The sequence below is a fragment of the Orbicella faveolata genome, unplaced genomic scaffold (assembly GCF_042242905.1).
Source record: "Orbicella faveolata isolate gen_17 unplaced genomic scaffold, um_ofav_v1 contig_2, whole genome shotgun sequence".
Classification (NCBI taxonomy): Eukaryota; Metazoa; Cnidaria; class Anthozoa; order Scleractinia; family Merulinidae; genus Orbicella; species Orbicella faveolata.
In genome coordinates, this window is record NW_028301547.1 from 7,005,001 (window position 1) to 7,020,163 (window position 15,163).

At 38.8% G+C, this 15,163-nt stretch overlaps 1 protein-coding gene across 2 annotated transcripts; it reads left to right on the plus strand.

The window, feature by feature from the left end:
• The first annotated feature begins 5,394 nt into the window (after positions 1 to 5,394).
• LOC149111749 (visual pigment-like receptor peropsin) lies at positions 5,395 to 11,307 on the plus strand. 2 transcript variants are annotated; one of them, XM_089290150.1, is made up of 2 exons: positions 5,395 to 5,557; positions 8,821 to 11,307. In XM_089290150.1, the coding sequence occupies exon 2, from the start codon at positions 8,823 to 8,825 to the stop codon at positions 10,050 to 10,052; it is 1,230 nt and encodes a 409-aa protein (XP_089146276.1). In that variant the 5' UTR covers positions 5,395 to 5,557; positions 8,821 to 8,822; the 3' UTR covers positions 10,053 to 11,307. The 2 variants fall into 2 exon arrangements, with proteins under 2 accessions (XP_089146276.1, XP_089146277.1); XM_089290151.1 differs by lacking the exon at positions 5,395 to 5,557 and adding an exon at positions 6,962 to 7,522.
• The last annotated feature ends 3,856 nt before the right edge of the window (positions 11,308 to 15,163 follow it).

A 15,163-nucleotide genomic window follows, 5' to 3' on the forward strand; every position in this document is an offset into this window, starting at 1 on the left:
CCTAAGTTATTTATGTTTTGTGAATAAATCATAAGGGAATAAATATTTGTTTTTCAGCGAGAGATAAATCAGTGTTAAACATACATTCCGTTTAATTTAAATCGCAAATTTTCATTATAGATATTTTAATTTATACTATTTTCTCTTCATTCAATGAATTTGAAAGATGACACATTGATAACTGTTCTTTTTTTTATTATTTGTACCTCAAGATTTTTGCGCAATACCCAAAGAATTCAACTGGAAGAAGCAAGACATCAAAGGTCGTCAACGGTGTCAAGATTGTGAAGAAATCCGATAGATGAAACGCGTAGTCACAGCGATTTTGCCTAAAGGACTGTAAAGGCTTTAGAGGTTAGGATATCTTGTATTTTAATTTTGTACAAAAGCCCGTAACCATGACTTCATCAAAACATCCATATATGTTTCGGAAATGATGTTCTAGATATTTACGCGTTAATTTTGATAATTCTTCTGGATAACGTGGCCAAACCGTCAAGCCCTGTAGATCGTCTATTGTATGTCTTGTATTTACAACAGTAAACATTTCCTTAGCGGCAGACAGTATTTACGAAGAAAATCAAACCATTGTGGTGAAATAACCTTAAAAAGGCAATTTTCGCTGGTAAAAGCTGTTCTCTTCGGAATCCTAAAATCCTTAAATCACTAGAAAAGGCCATGATTTATTAGGCAGATACCGTTTAATTGTCTTTTAACATGAAACCGTTCTATATTTATATTCCAATGGAGAATTGTGCTGGGGGATCGTGATTTGTTGTAAATAATGACAGCCTCGCTTTTGGTGATCATTCGCACTGCTTTAACTACTGATAAATCTTGGGGGAAAATTTCATCCTAGTTTCGGCTGAAATATCTAGCATGTACGAATATCTGGAACTTCGCAGGTTTCATGTAGATTTTTAACCAACACCAGTCGAACTAGACTAAAAATCCTGGACTTTTACGCTGTCCTATCTCATTAGCCATGAATATGAAATGAAAACATGCCCGTCAAAAAGTTGCCAACATTTTCTTGCATTGTTTCAGGACAAAGTGAATGTAAGCTTCACAGCAATCAGCCCTTCACCAGCGTAACTAATCTGTATTCCACTTAACAACAGGGGTCTTAATAGCAAATCAGTTTTGTAGCATCGTAAATAAATCATCTTGCCAAGATTACGTAACATAAACTAAATACATGTTTTACCTTCCGATTTCGTAACAATCTGAATATGCTCATTACGTTATTCGGTATAACAACTTGCTCAAACTAAATATGCAATTTCAGCGATCAATTCCAAATAGAAAAATTGCCATCGTGACTTACGTACGTTCTCCAAAATACGCAGAACTTGAGCCCCGTCCACACTTAGCCGGTGGAATTTAAAAATACAACAAGCACTGGTCATTTTGGATTTGTGTTTGAGGAAAACTCTGGCAGGTAAATCACGTGATCATCGTGACGCTAGCGTTTCGAAAAGCTCTGTTTTCAAAATGTCTTCCGTCCATATGAGAACGAAAGAAGTAGTTTAATTAAGAGAGCGTTTTCGGAAAGCTCCGTTTTCCTGACGTATTAGTGTGGACGATAGGCCAAACCAAATTTCTTCGGCGGGCCTTGGTCGTTTCACTTTGTTGTTTTGCAGAGGACGGCCACGAAATGTACAGAGATTTAAAAAGTACGTGAACAGCCATTGTTCTGCCTATTAAACTTTTTGTTTGGTGACGTTCTCGTTACCATTGCCCTCGTGGTTTGCTGAAGCTCCCTGCTATTTTATGAATGTTCTGTTTGTGTAATCATTTATAAGTTAAACCTCGTACGACTTGCTGTGGTGTTGTGCCGACATTGTGGTTTTTCCAGTTGTATACTGCTCTACCATGAAAAGAGAAATCTTTAAATCCTTTTCATAACACCTCGGAAGATTTTACAACTGATAAAAGAGTAAAGTCTCACAATATGAACTCTAATAAAAATTAGAATTAATTTCCTAAGATGTAAAGTGTTTTCAAGAGTTCCGGTTTTAACGTTGAAACAATTTGTTTTTCTCTCAGAGTCACATCCGACAAAATCGCACTTTCTGTCTAGACAGCTATTTTAGTTTTAAGGGGTGCAGGTTATTAGTGACAGACCACTAATAAGAAAATTTGTAGGAGAACAAACAAGTAATATAGCTTTCATTAGATGTTTCAAACAACTGATGGCAGTAGATATTAGTTGGAGGAAATTGCCAACGGTATGAGTAAACAAATAACATAACTCTCAGTTTGCAAAATCAACAGCGAACCGAATGGCAAACTTAGCGAAAGGACTGGGTAGCTAAGTTGAGGAAAACAATATAAAAACTAAGAATGATTTCACTTTGAGGCCAAATGTAGGCCGAAATAAATGTTGTGATATTTTCTCGAACTATTCTGTGATGTTTCTCTCTGATATGTCTCCAAATCGCTATTGTTATTGAGCCAAAAATTTAAAATTAATTACTACAGTTTAAACAATTGTGTCGTTACCACAATTCCTACTAATCTCGCAATCTGATTGGCTAATTTGCCGTTGTCGATAAGAGTCCAGACAACGCTACTCGGGTCAATGTGTCACGCTTTTGGTCACGCTCTGTAAAAACATTTTCTTTGACGCTGATGTTGTGGTAAAAAACAAATCGAATGTGGTTTAGCGTTGTCTGTACTCTTATCGACAACGATATGCGTCATCACAACGGTCAAAGCTTGTAGTGGACTCACTTGGCTGAGCCTTGTGAGTCCACAACATTTTGACCATTGTGATGACGCCTTTCAGTTGTCGATACGAGTACAGACAACGTTAAACCACATTCGATTTGTTAAATGGCTAGCTCCGCGAGTGGGTAAGATGAAACAAATCCTGCGCTGTGATTGGCTACCCGAGTAGGCAAGATGGGATATCTATCCCGATCGGTATTGCCCGCTGTTTCTCGCAAGGTAACGGTGTCCGTTATTGACCCAGATGGCTGGATACTTGCCTCGCTCTTTTTTTCTCGTGTTTATGGACCGAGACGTAGTTGAAAACACGCAAAAAATGTACTTGGTCAATATCCAGCCTTGTTGACCTCACGCTTGGTCCATAACCCATATGTCTTGTCTTCCGGGGCAAGACCTGGTTTTCAAGACCTGTGTTTTACAATTACAAGATTGATTAATATCAAGAGAAGTTGGGGGGGGGGGGGGGGGGGTAAAGTAGGTCCTAAATGTAATCTTTCTCAAGCTATGTTTAGATCTTTTCCGGCTTCGAAAATGCCAGAGGGGTCTAGAAATTAGGCTTCACACTCAATTGCATGTCCATGCTCCAATAAAACAACCAAGCAACGCACGTTGTAGATTATCCGCAGAAGAACTGTTGCCATGTCTAAAATTAACATCTGAGGAGGGAGGGGGAGGGAGGAAGGAAGGAAGGGTTTAAGGGGGGAATAAGGCCTAATTCTCTCATCTTTAACTCTCTTACCTTCCAGCTTTTCTTGTTAGCGTGATATCGGAGAATATTTCTACAAGTCGCGTTTTATTTTTACGAGTACTTGTGAGTTAACATACATAACCTACAAACACTACGATCATAGCAGTTGAAGGAGTACACTAACATTGCACACAACACATATTTTTACATAAATTTTTACTTGGTTTTTTTTTTTTTTTTTTTTTTTGTTATCCAATAGATCTGTCCTTCAATGTGACATTTGCACGTCCAGTGAGATAATTCATGATGTGGTGTTTGTTAACTTTGTATGCATGTTATTTTTACCTTGTCGAGGAAAGGTTCTAATTTCAATAGCTAAGAAAACATTTTTTACCCTCTTAGCTCACGATTTCCTTTTTCATTTTCGCAGAATAGAAGCCAGTTATTATATTATGGTAAATATGTACCACCCACACAGGTTTGGCTTGTTTTCATTCGTAAAGAGAAACTTGAAGAGGCGTCGTCATTTCCTTCTGAAGAGCTTTTTACTAAAACATGCAAGTCACGTCAGCTGGCAGCAGAGATGCTTATCTTTGTAATTTTAAATCCTATTATTCTTCACACTTCAAAAATAATAAATGTTGTCTTAAAATTAAAAAAAATAAAGAAGCCTTTTTTTGTCCTTTCTTCAGCTCGAAGCTCCCGGAAAATATAGTCGTAATATTTGTATGCTGGGTTTCTTCACGACAGATCTCCTACAAAGACACAGTCTTTTTTTCTTCCCACCTTTCAATTCTTTCTTACAAAAAAAATGCCATTAATCACAAGATATTTCAATAACCTGGGCTTCCTGGATATTTTTTAATTTATTTTTTTTATATGGCGCGATTAGTGAGAATTTTATTAGTCGAATGAAAAATTACAAAATTTAGTTGCTTGGGTCAGTAATTTATACGACATTGGTTGCTCTGAGTTCCAGTCAAAAGAGTTACCGCTCGATCTCTGTTAGCTTAAAGTTTCTGCTTGTTAAGGACAGTTTGATTAACATATCTCCCTTTTGTTGGCAAGATAGCAAACGTGAGAAGAAACACAGCAATTTAAATAGCGCCTTTTGTTTTAGCTCTCGACCTCTTGTGATAAAAACGAAATTGTCTTGTTGGAGGCAACCCGCCTTGAATGCAAAACAACACAAAGCAATAAAATTTGTTGAAAAATGACACTCGAATGCATTTGACAATTATACAAAAGGGTCCGAGAGCAAATGAATAATTAAAACCAAATATAAACGAAAGATAGGAAATTGTTTATGTTTATAGGCTGCACTTGAATCATATATCTATTTTTGAAAGCTTCGCGCTCTGCCTGCAGTGTTAACTGACCTGAACGCAATAAAATGGTAAGGAATTTATTTAGCATACAGCTACTCTCTTCGGTATTAAAAAACATTTTCTTTGCGAAATCATTAAATTTGGAGGAGCCAATTCGACGGTTATATTCTGTTTACTCTTTTTTAATTAACAATTTTCCCAGTTGGTAGAAAAATTACACAAAACGGAGAAGTGATATAGCACATTACAAAGCTAACTAACCTGCCCTCTAACAAAACGTTTCAGAACTGGGGTCTTCTTAGGCTTTCCCCGGTTATCGAAGCTCTGAAAAACACTTGTCAGGTCTGCGGGAAGATTCGACACTTCAATAAAGCTTCTGTCTTCTCACTGTCGTTTTTAGATTCAGTAAAAACAGCCACCTGTCCAGTATAAAAAGTGTTTGCTGACTCCCCAAGAGATATAATTTACCTCAGAAAAATGGGCCCAGCATTGTGACTGACAGCGCGTCGTAGAAAGTGACATGACGTTGAGTCTCAGCCAATGGTCCTTAAAATTTCTGTAATTTTTGATCGGTTGTCAACGTGTTAGCCAAAAAAGATCAAACAATGTGCGGTTTAATTTCTCTCGTAAATCGCTTCTTTTAGTTTTATTGAAATGCTGACCAGGCGTTGACGCAAACGGTTTTTTACAATTCGCGTCAGCTCAGTTATGCTCAATTCCACTAAGAGAGATCAAGATCCACGCGAAACATTAGGAGGAAAAAAGCATCCTGAAGCACACTGAGAGAGAGGATTTCCTTTTTTCTCTAGTAAGTTAACTTAGAATAGATGTTCTTATTATATCGTATTTCAGTCAGTCATTGAAAGGCTGCACGGTCTTGTCATATAGTTGAAATAACTCCTTTTCAAAAAGAAATTCTAACGTACGTCCAAATTTAACCATTTATAAATAATCACAAGTATTTCTTAGTTTTCGCTTTTGCTCCGCTTCAGTTTTTCTGCACGCAGTTTAAAAACAACATATCATGTGGTAAAGTAACTCACAGTTTAGGAAAACGTTCACAATTAACAGGCCTCTTGTTCAGTTTTATTAATTGAGATGAAGTAATTCTATGCTTAAATCGCTTGAATATATTACAAACCCAGGTGCAAAGATTATTATTTCAACTTCCACTCTTTCCACATCAAGGGAACGTTTGAACTCGCAATATGCTTTTAGTGAATGTGGGATCGATTGATTGACAGACTGTCTCACCAGTACTGGTCAACGCTAGATCATGGTTTTAGATCATACTGAAGCTCTGAATTTTCTTTTCTACTCTTCTTTGTAATCGGCTTAAACTGGAAAAACAGCTACTGAACCCATTCTAAACTTAACTTTCCATACTTAGCTCGCTTATAATATTCTCATTCGCGTTTACGACTACCCATGGCATCCCCTTGTGAATTTGCCAACGAATCATTTGCACGACACATTCGAAGGCAGAGTCGCAAGTGCCTTCAGTTCGCTTTTAGCCGATTGGGCAATCGCGTGGGTCGATGGGCGGAAAAGATATTAATTAATACTAAAACGAAGAAATGTCCAGTAAAACTATTATCTTAGAGGTAGTCGGTCCCCTTTGAGATAATAGAAGTACAGTAATGATTTCAGAAATACATTTAGTTAAACATGAGTCACACTTTTCGGCCAATTTGTTATGATTGTTCACTCGTGTTTTGACTCGAAGGTATTGAAAAATTACAACGTTTCTTTTAAGTAAATTACCGTAGGATTTGAACCAAATGGCATTCAAAACACTAAAATGCTACCGTTACAAATCATGTTGCACCCGACTGCTTAAATTTATGATATCTTCATATTGTTTGTGAGGAACCTCTTCGAAATTCTCTAAATGGCTCTCACAACGCTTTCGGTTCGTTTGAAATTTATAGAGTAGGATTTGAAGGCAACTATTTCAAAACGAAGGACTCCTGGATATACTTGCAAGTCTGCAATCTGCGGCTATTTCGACGGTTGATACAAAGGCTAAGGTTGCTGAATTAATTTTTGCCTTGTTCGTTAGTTGCCTCTTTTCGTGTATGTGTAAAAAATCGTTGCGCAATTTTAGAATAAAACTTCCCAAGGCAGCTGAAAATGTTTTATCACTTAGTTCACTTGTTTAGTTTGTTAGTTTCATATTTGCTTAGCTTTATTGATAAACATAAATGTCAAATTTTATTCAAGTCCTCGTTTTACTTTGGCGTAAAACATTTCTTTCGAGATCGAATCGTTTCACCTGGACCGTGCGACAATTATCAGCTGACGTTACCAAATTGGTTGTTAAAAGATTCTCAGGGTAACCAAAGCGCTTAAAGCTTTAAAATTACTGTTTATCTTTGACCAATTTACCACCCGAAAAATTTAAGTGTCCTGTCGGGTTTTAAATAAAATCTCAATTCAACGAATAATCTCACAAATTTGCACAAGATCGCACAGTGAACTGGAAGCAATGTCAAGTTTTCAGTGAAAACAAATAAAGATCAAAATCAATTTGTTTTTCCTTCCTGGGGAAACAAAAAATAGAAGTAAATATTTCCTGTAATTATATAGATCGGAAAGATAAAAGAGAAAATGTTATCTTCGGGTGAAAATTCACTGAACAAAATATTTGGTACACCACAGAACACGAAAGCCTATACAGGAAAGATATCAGACGTCATTTCCTCAATCGACAAGGAATTTTCATCATTATATTACAAAGAAATCGCTCTGGGCCCGGAGTATACCGAAAGCTGTAAGTGCATGCATGCTAATTGCTCAGATATTAGAATCAATATCAGATAGGCTGCTTCCATGATCAATGATAATACTTTCTGCCTGTGGGGTTGTCAAAAAGTCGTTGTCTCATAAAAAGTAATTCTAAGGAACATTCAAACTGGCCGCTGTCGGAAATTCTCTTGGCTTTTTTTTATCTGTTGTCATCAGTGAGGGTATACAAGCTATAATAATAATAATCGTGTTCAGGAATTGGAATTGATTGTCAGATAATTTTTTTACTTTCGATCAGATTGCTTTTCCGTGCGGTTGTTATCTTACAAAATTTGTCATTCCAGGAAACGCAATTTCAAGGAAAATGCAATTTGAATTGAGGCTGTTTTTCATCTGATGTAATCGATGGACAAAAAGTGCCAAGACGACCTCTTGACCGTATTTAGCCAGCCCTTTTCTTTTCGGTCGTGAGCCCGCGGATTGCGCGGGGGGGGGGGGGGCACCTCCTCCCCCTTCCCATATACAACTGCATCTCCAAGAGTATTGACTTAATAGTAATCAAACTTAAAGGGCATGCAAAGCATCCAAACTTGTTTACTTTAGTGATATCCACCGATAAGTCACTTGTCGGTCATGAAGACCTATCACGGCTAAAGATGCCGTATTTCGAAAAATTCTGCCATCTTAAATAAAAGAACGGCTCCAAAATCGATTTAATCAATCATCGATAAAAGGATTAAAAAAGAGGAAAAAAAATTTAAATTTAACAAGGAGTGAACAAATTTATGGGCAGAAAAAAACTTTAATATCACACATACATAGTTAGAGTACATCTTCACTTAGTCGATAAAAGTGCCGTTTCTTTGTCACAGACTTGTATATTTTAGAGCAAGACGTTTCGGCTAACTTTTAATCCTTCATCTATTGACATCCTAAGAAACTTTTATGCCCAACGCAATATTATTGTAAACTTTTAGGCAAGCAGCCATTAAGACTGTCGTGGTTTTGATTTGACGGACCAAACAGTCTTCACTCTTCAATCAAAATCGCCGCTTGGAAAATAGACCTTATCACGGTTTTCGACGCCATCTTGACGGGTAGGCAAAGCGGTCAGAAAAGACTTTTTATATACGGTGTCATACAAGAAAAATAACTTTTATCCTACATCTGAAGCGTATTTTGGAATTGCTTTGGAAGCTGTGAGAAAAATTACCTGTGTAATTTAGACAATTTTCTCGACAAAAATCTCTCTACTTCGTTTAGAGCTAGTTCTAATGGCTTCCCGTTTATTTTTGTTTACATTTCATTTCTTCCTGCTCACAGAAATGATTGAAGAGGGCAATTCGACCAGCCCCACACCAGACAAGCCGACGTCGGACCCTCTGGGGCGCACAGAGCTGCAAGTATGGTTCGAGTTGTCTTTGGGGATCCTTATTTGTTTAGTAGCATTCACAGGGAATACCTTAGTAGTGATTGCTATTCATTACGACCAAAGGCTTAACACAATCACCAACATGCTGATCGAGAATCTGGCCTTCACAGACATATTCATGGCATCTCTTCACATGCCCTTCTGGCTCATCAGTCTCCGCTATGGACGCTGGGTATTTGGCCACGCTCTTTGCCAGTTAGTAGGTTTAACGCAGTTGATATTCGGCATCTCGTCGCTGTTCACCATGACAGGAATCGCCTTCAACCGCTACTTTAACATAGTCAGGCGAAACCTGTACCTGAAATATTTCTCCACTAAGAAGACCACTTACTTCATGATCCTCTTTGCATGGGTGGGTCCCACAATCGCCACCACACCACAGCTCTACGGCTGGGGCAAGATCGCCTACCATGATCTCTTTTCTGACTGCACTTGCGTATGGAACCTACCCGACGTCTCTTTCATCGTAACACTTTGCGTAATGACCATTTTCCTCGCGGCTGCCATAATAACGTGGTGTTACTATACTATTTACAAAACCGTCAAAGCCAGCGCGCAGAGGATGCAGGGACATGCTGCCAAGAACAACGTGCGAAGTAATGCGTCTACCAAAGCAAGCGAAAAAACAGAGACAAAAGTCCTCAAGACCTCGTTTGTAGTCGTGTGTGTTTACATGACGTGTTGGACGCCTCTTTCTGTCATGGGTTTTATCGAAGTGTTCGGAGGAGAGAGTCCACGCGGGGCCCACCTATTTGCTTACTACTTCGTATTCTGCAGCAGCCTCACCAACCCTTTCATATACGGTATCATGAACCCGCAGTTCCAGCAAACCTTCAGAAAGATGCTTCGTATACGAGTCAACGATGCGCAACCTGTCTCCAGCCGTGTAAACGACAACGGAACGAGAAGCAGCCCGTTGGATGGCCACCCAATTGAAGATATACCAAGCATATCCATACAGACGGTTCCAGTGTTTCGAATCCAAAACCAAGTTGAGACGACCTCGAGCCCCAATGCCACTTACAAAACCGACGCGTTGGTGAATAGTTTGCCTGAAGATGAAGATAGCTCTAACGCACCTGCAAAGCCCTTGATATTGAAACGGGGCCAAGCTTGGAAATGATGAATAAACCGCTCCATATATAGGATAAATTTTTGGGTTTTTTGGAATACTTTACTTTATTTAATCTCTTACATCAATTTTGATACCATATAAACTTTTTTTTATTTCTTTTAGTGACAAGCTTTAAAAAAGTGTCGAGGAGTCTGTGACGAGCAGAAATGCATGAATCAATAGACCCGCTTCAAAGGCCATTATAGTATCTTAATGTTGAATGCTTGTTTCACATCTACTTGGTATTTGACAACTTATGGAACCGAGATTATTCTTACCTGCCATCCTTTTCTTCTGCTCGCCCACCTTCACTAGCAAGGTATCAACTCATTCTTCGAGTTCTTCGCTCTCCATCATTCACATCGCGATATTGCTAGAAGTTTCTGAGGAGGCGCGCTTTTCCCGCTGTTTTTCATGTCTCGCAGGTTGTTAGAACTAGGTGGTGAGCAAATCAATTATTTCCCAAAGCCGAAGACAAATCACGATATTTAGCGATAACCGACTTCAATAATTGTTTATCATTTGATTACCACGTTTATTTTTTCTTGTTTTAATCACTCTCTGACAGCTCAGCGAAGCGATCTGCCATTTTTCACACAGTTATGCGTTGGGAGACTATTATTTCTGAGCAGTTATTTACAGGTCACGTGGTGAGCGCTCCGCCGATGAAAAGAAAGAAATGAATCGACTGATAATTGTTCTTTCATGCAGAAAATGTTACTAAGTTAAATTTCTTGAGATCTTGTAATTTCACCTAGCTAATTGTTTATTTTTGCTGGAATAACCCCAATGTTACAACAAGCAAAGTGAATCATTAACTGGCTACACACCTAAGTTCTGACTGCCACATATGATATAGTTGGATCACTATATTATACTTGAGCGTAAACACTTACAAAAATCGTAAAGAAGGCTTTATTATCTTACCATTGAACCTAGTGTATTGTATTTAGGAAAACGTCATTTTATGTCTGCATGTCTAAAGCAGACGCGAAAGTGCGTTTTTGGAAGAATTTGGAAATCCTCTTCAAAGTATGGCTCTTTCCATTCAACCAAACATAGCGGAGCTGCAAATGGCACGGTATAATTTCCTGGGAAAATTTCCTAATAACCGAACAATTTTAGAAAGAATCAGCAGTTTCCTCTATGGAACTGCCGACGTTAAAAATTTACAATGCCTTTGAATGAGACTAAACAGAAATGAATTGGGGTGGTTCGCATTATTTGAAAAAGAAACCGTCAATAAAAATATCAAACTTCATAGTATTTACAGTATGGTAGCATCAAGATGCTTTTGTGCGCTGCAAAAATCTAGTTGGACAAAAGGACGACATTTCACAGTCCTTGCTCATACATGACTCAACTGTAAGCAGCTGAAAAACATTGTTCCCTTGCAATACCCTGAAGGACAATTTCCTACCCGGCTTCTCTTTTGATCGTCTAGATTCTTGGAGTAAAATTTTCACTAATTCAACTAGACGTTGTTTTCCTTTCCGACAATTTCCAGTGGATTATCTCTTTCCAAACATAGTTACGGCATATACAGACCGAAAAAGATTTTAACAAAGAAAATTTCAGCGGGAGTAAGATTTTGACCGGAAGTGGTATTCATGTGTTTCTTTCTGGAGGGTTTCACTGAAAATGCTCCCCGTAAGCCAGTTTCGAACTTCTTGAAGCTTTTAAGTTGCTGTGATCGAACTGAGATCGCTGAACCTGCGATACCTTCGGAAAGGAAGCCAGAATTAAATTACGAAAAGAACCTTAGTCCAAGAATCTAGACTATCAAATAATGTCTCCAGACCCATTCTTTCCTCATATTGAGGCTCCGAAGGCTAAGAAGTACAAGCATCTCAGAGGATGATAACGTTGTTTTCTCAGGCAATCCCATTAGGACTTGGGAGAGAAACATGGCGCCTCCAGTTCATGCAATTTTTGTTTTCCTGGTTCTGTGTTTACTTAGCGGAGACTGAAGGGGCCGTGAACTACACAGGTCTCCGCTTAGATTGCGAGAAAGCTCTCTCGGGAGTTAGACGGTGGATGTCTATACGCCCAATATCCAAACTGGCATTTCCCAACACGCCTTTCGTGACAAACGCCTTTAAGGATTTGTCTTTCTCTAGAAGATGTCCGTCAGAGATGCAGGCATGACGTATAATAAAAGAAATAAAAGATAAGAAACGACACCGCTGTAAAATACAATAAAATGCAAACGTAAAACAATGCTATTCATTTGAATCCGGTTCTCGGACTAAAGATACAGGGTTTGAAGATAGAAAGGACCGTGCAAGCAAATTGCAAAACGGCAACTGCAACAATTAAACAGTTCCCCAATTTTAATAAAACAAAATATATCTGAGCGAATTCGCAAAAATATGCCCGCTAGGTTTTCGCCTGGATTCGGGCTTCGCCCGAATCCAGGCTAAGCCAACGACTTGAAACCCAGGGGAGGCTCCGTCAAGGCCAGGCTGGGTACATGGCTCAATGACTGGCCTATCTGCTGGTGGCTTGCTGGCGGCCAGCTGTCAAAAGCAGGGGGGAGGGGAGGGTGTCTTGTACTGACACCCACAACTAGCTAGACCTTGAGTTTTCAGTGTTAAATGAGCTTGATATTGACTGTGTTTCTGGGTATTTTACTCAGTTGTTTGACATTGTTTGAGGCTTCTGTGTTGACATGGCACCCTGCTGGAGTGGTCCATGCCACGTGCATGCGTGAGGGGCCAATCTCCTAGCCAGGGGGGTGGTCAGAGGACTTCTGGCCGCTGGGACTGTCTTTGAGTCAATGCGGGCATGTTTTTTGCGAATTCGGTTAGATGTATATTAAGGAACTAAACCAAAATATTTCAATTTTCGGTGCTATTGTACTTTCTGGAAAAATTCAGGTGAAAAACAGTGTTTCTAGAGAGAGAATTTCTAGAGACCAAACCCATATTTTCTATGTTTTAATCGGTTACTTGTCTGGTGTCCATGTCCATTGCCTTTTCAGAGCGTTTCTTATAGCTACACTTTAAACGTGTGTGAACATCATGAACACAGCTGTAGATCTTGATGCTAACTTCTCAATTATACCGAGCTGTGCCTCTCACCGTGAAAACGTGCAAGATTCTTGGCCTTTAAATTGGTCTATTTTAAACTTTATTCTAGAGACTACCATGCACGAAAAACAACCCTAATATCGAAACTCTCTATGGCGATTAATTTATCTTCAGTGTCAACTTCGAGTCGATCAATGGCTTAGTGTATAACCAGTTGCGAACTTGGTATAATTGATGCTCTTAGGCTGAACTTATGATTTAAAAGATTCTTTCTCTTGAACCCTCATCATATTAAGCTACTCTTCAGAAACAACGTTTGAAGACTGTTCTTGCCACAAGAATGACTATATATTTCTATAGTTCATTTTCTGATTTGACGATCTCGACATGACTGTTCCTAACAGTACACTGGTACAGGAAGTATGTCACATATGAACCAGATCCATGGACCAGCTCGCCACAACGTCTGACCGTTGTGCGTATAAAAGTCGGTCGTGAGTTCTACTTTTGTCGCAGACTCAGAATTTTATTCTTTTTAGTCCCATGTTTGCAACAAGTTTAAAAAAAAAAAAACATACATTAAACCTACCCCGCATTTAGGTAACGATCGAACTTCAACTTGTTGGTGCGTAAACGTTCATTGGCCAAACGATCAAGTATTAACTCTCTAGTCCGTATAAGAAGGTCGCTCTTTCTTCCAGGTAGATATCTAATTATTTTCTTAGGATGTACCCACAAGCATGATCTTCCTTCTCTTTATCTCTCAGCTTCTTTCGAGTTGTTGTCCACACTTTTAAAAGCTGTTGATCGTCTTAGAAGCATTTCTGCTAAAAGGATACATTGAGTTCTTGAAATCAAATGTACGTAAGACTGGTGTTAATCAAGCGTTCTCAAATAGCCAGTCTGACAGTTAATGATCCCTGATGAAATACTCCACTTTTCAAGTTTTCAGTGTATTCCACAGTTAAGTGCGTCTGAACTGACAAGAACTAAGTGATAAAGGTGAATGTTTTTGGGAGATGCAGTAAGCGGCACAAGAATGATAAAAATGAGTTATATTTAGTCGTAACTAGTTTGAGCGCTAAGCATATTTTGGCGAAATGTTAGCGACGGCTTCAGTTTTACGTAAGAAAACTAAAAAAACAATATAGCGCGACTTTGCGCGTTTGACCGACAAAATTCTATAAACTTAGCTTACCTGACTTACAGTTTGGTCCGTGTCCAAAACTGGAATATCCACTGAGGAAGAAAACTCGCGACTTCTTCAGTTAAGAGAACGATCATCCCGCGAGTCAGAGTGTATATTATTCATGAAAATACTAAAACGAGAACATTAGCGCAAAAAAGGGTAAAATTTACTGTACCTTCATGGATAGTAGCCATAACGAGCCAATCTTATTGCTATCTATCTCAAACTGATTCGAAAAGTAACTGCAAAATTTCACTGGTAACTATTTGCAAATCGTCCTAGATCTTAAAAAACTTACAAATTTATATTTCACATCAACCGGTATCCCACCACTGCCCTAAGTTTCTTTATCCAAGAAAGTTTCTAGCAATTTATGGGTTTATTTTTCTATGCATAGATCGATTTTAAATTGAACATTGTAAAATTACCAAAACCAAAGTAATTACTGTGGCTGATCACAAAAGACAGAGATAATCGAGTGAACGAATCAAAACTCAAACCAAACACCTGAGGTTGATTTTGGATGACAAGGTGGCGTGACTTTCTTTGATTGGCGAAAGCAGTTCACATTTTCTTTGGTTTTGCTTTACTACTTTGCGCATGTCCACAGCCCAAGTGCCTTGACACGCATTTTCATCCTCTTCGGAAACATTAGTGTGTTCCAGTCTCTCGGTCAGTGGGGACGATTGAAAAAGAGGGCGAGAAACGAGCGGAGTTTTGTCTCCCGCTCGGTTTTTCGATCGTCCCCACTGACAGAGAGCCTGGAACATGCTACAAAAACATCCACGCAACGCCTATGGTTACATCTGTTGAAGAACTAGATACCACGTCTAAAATAACTTGCGAGGGATTACCTTGGGAATAAGGCCCTTATTGGATCAACTCTCTTACTCTTCATT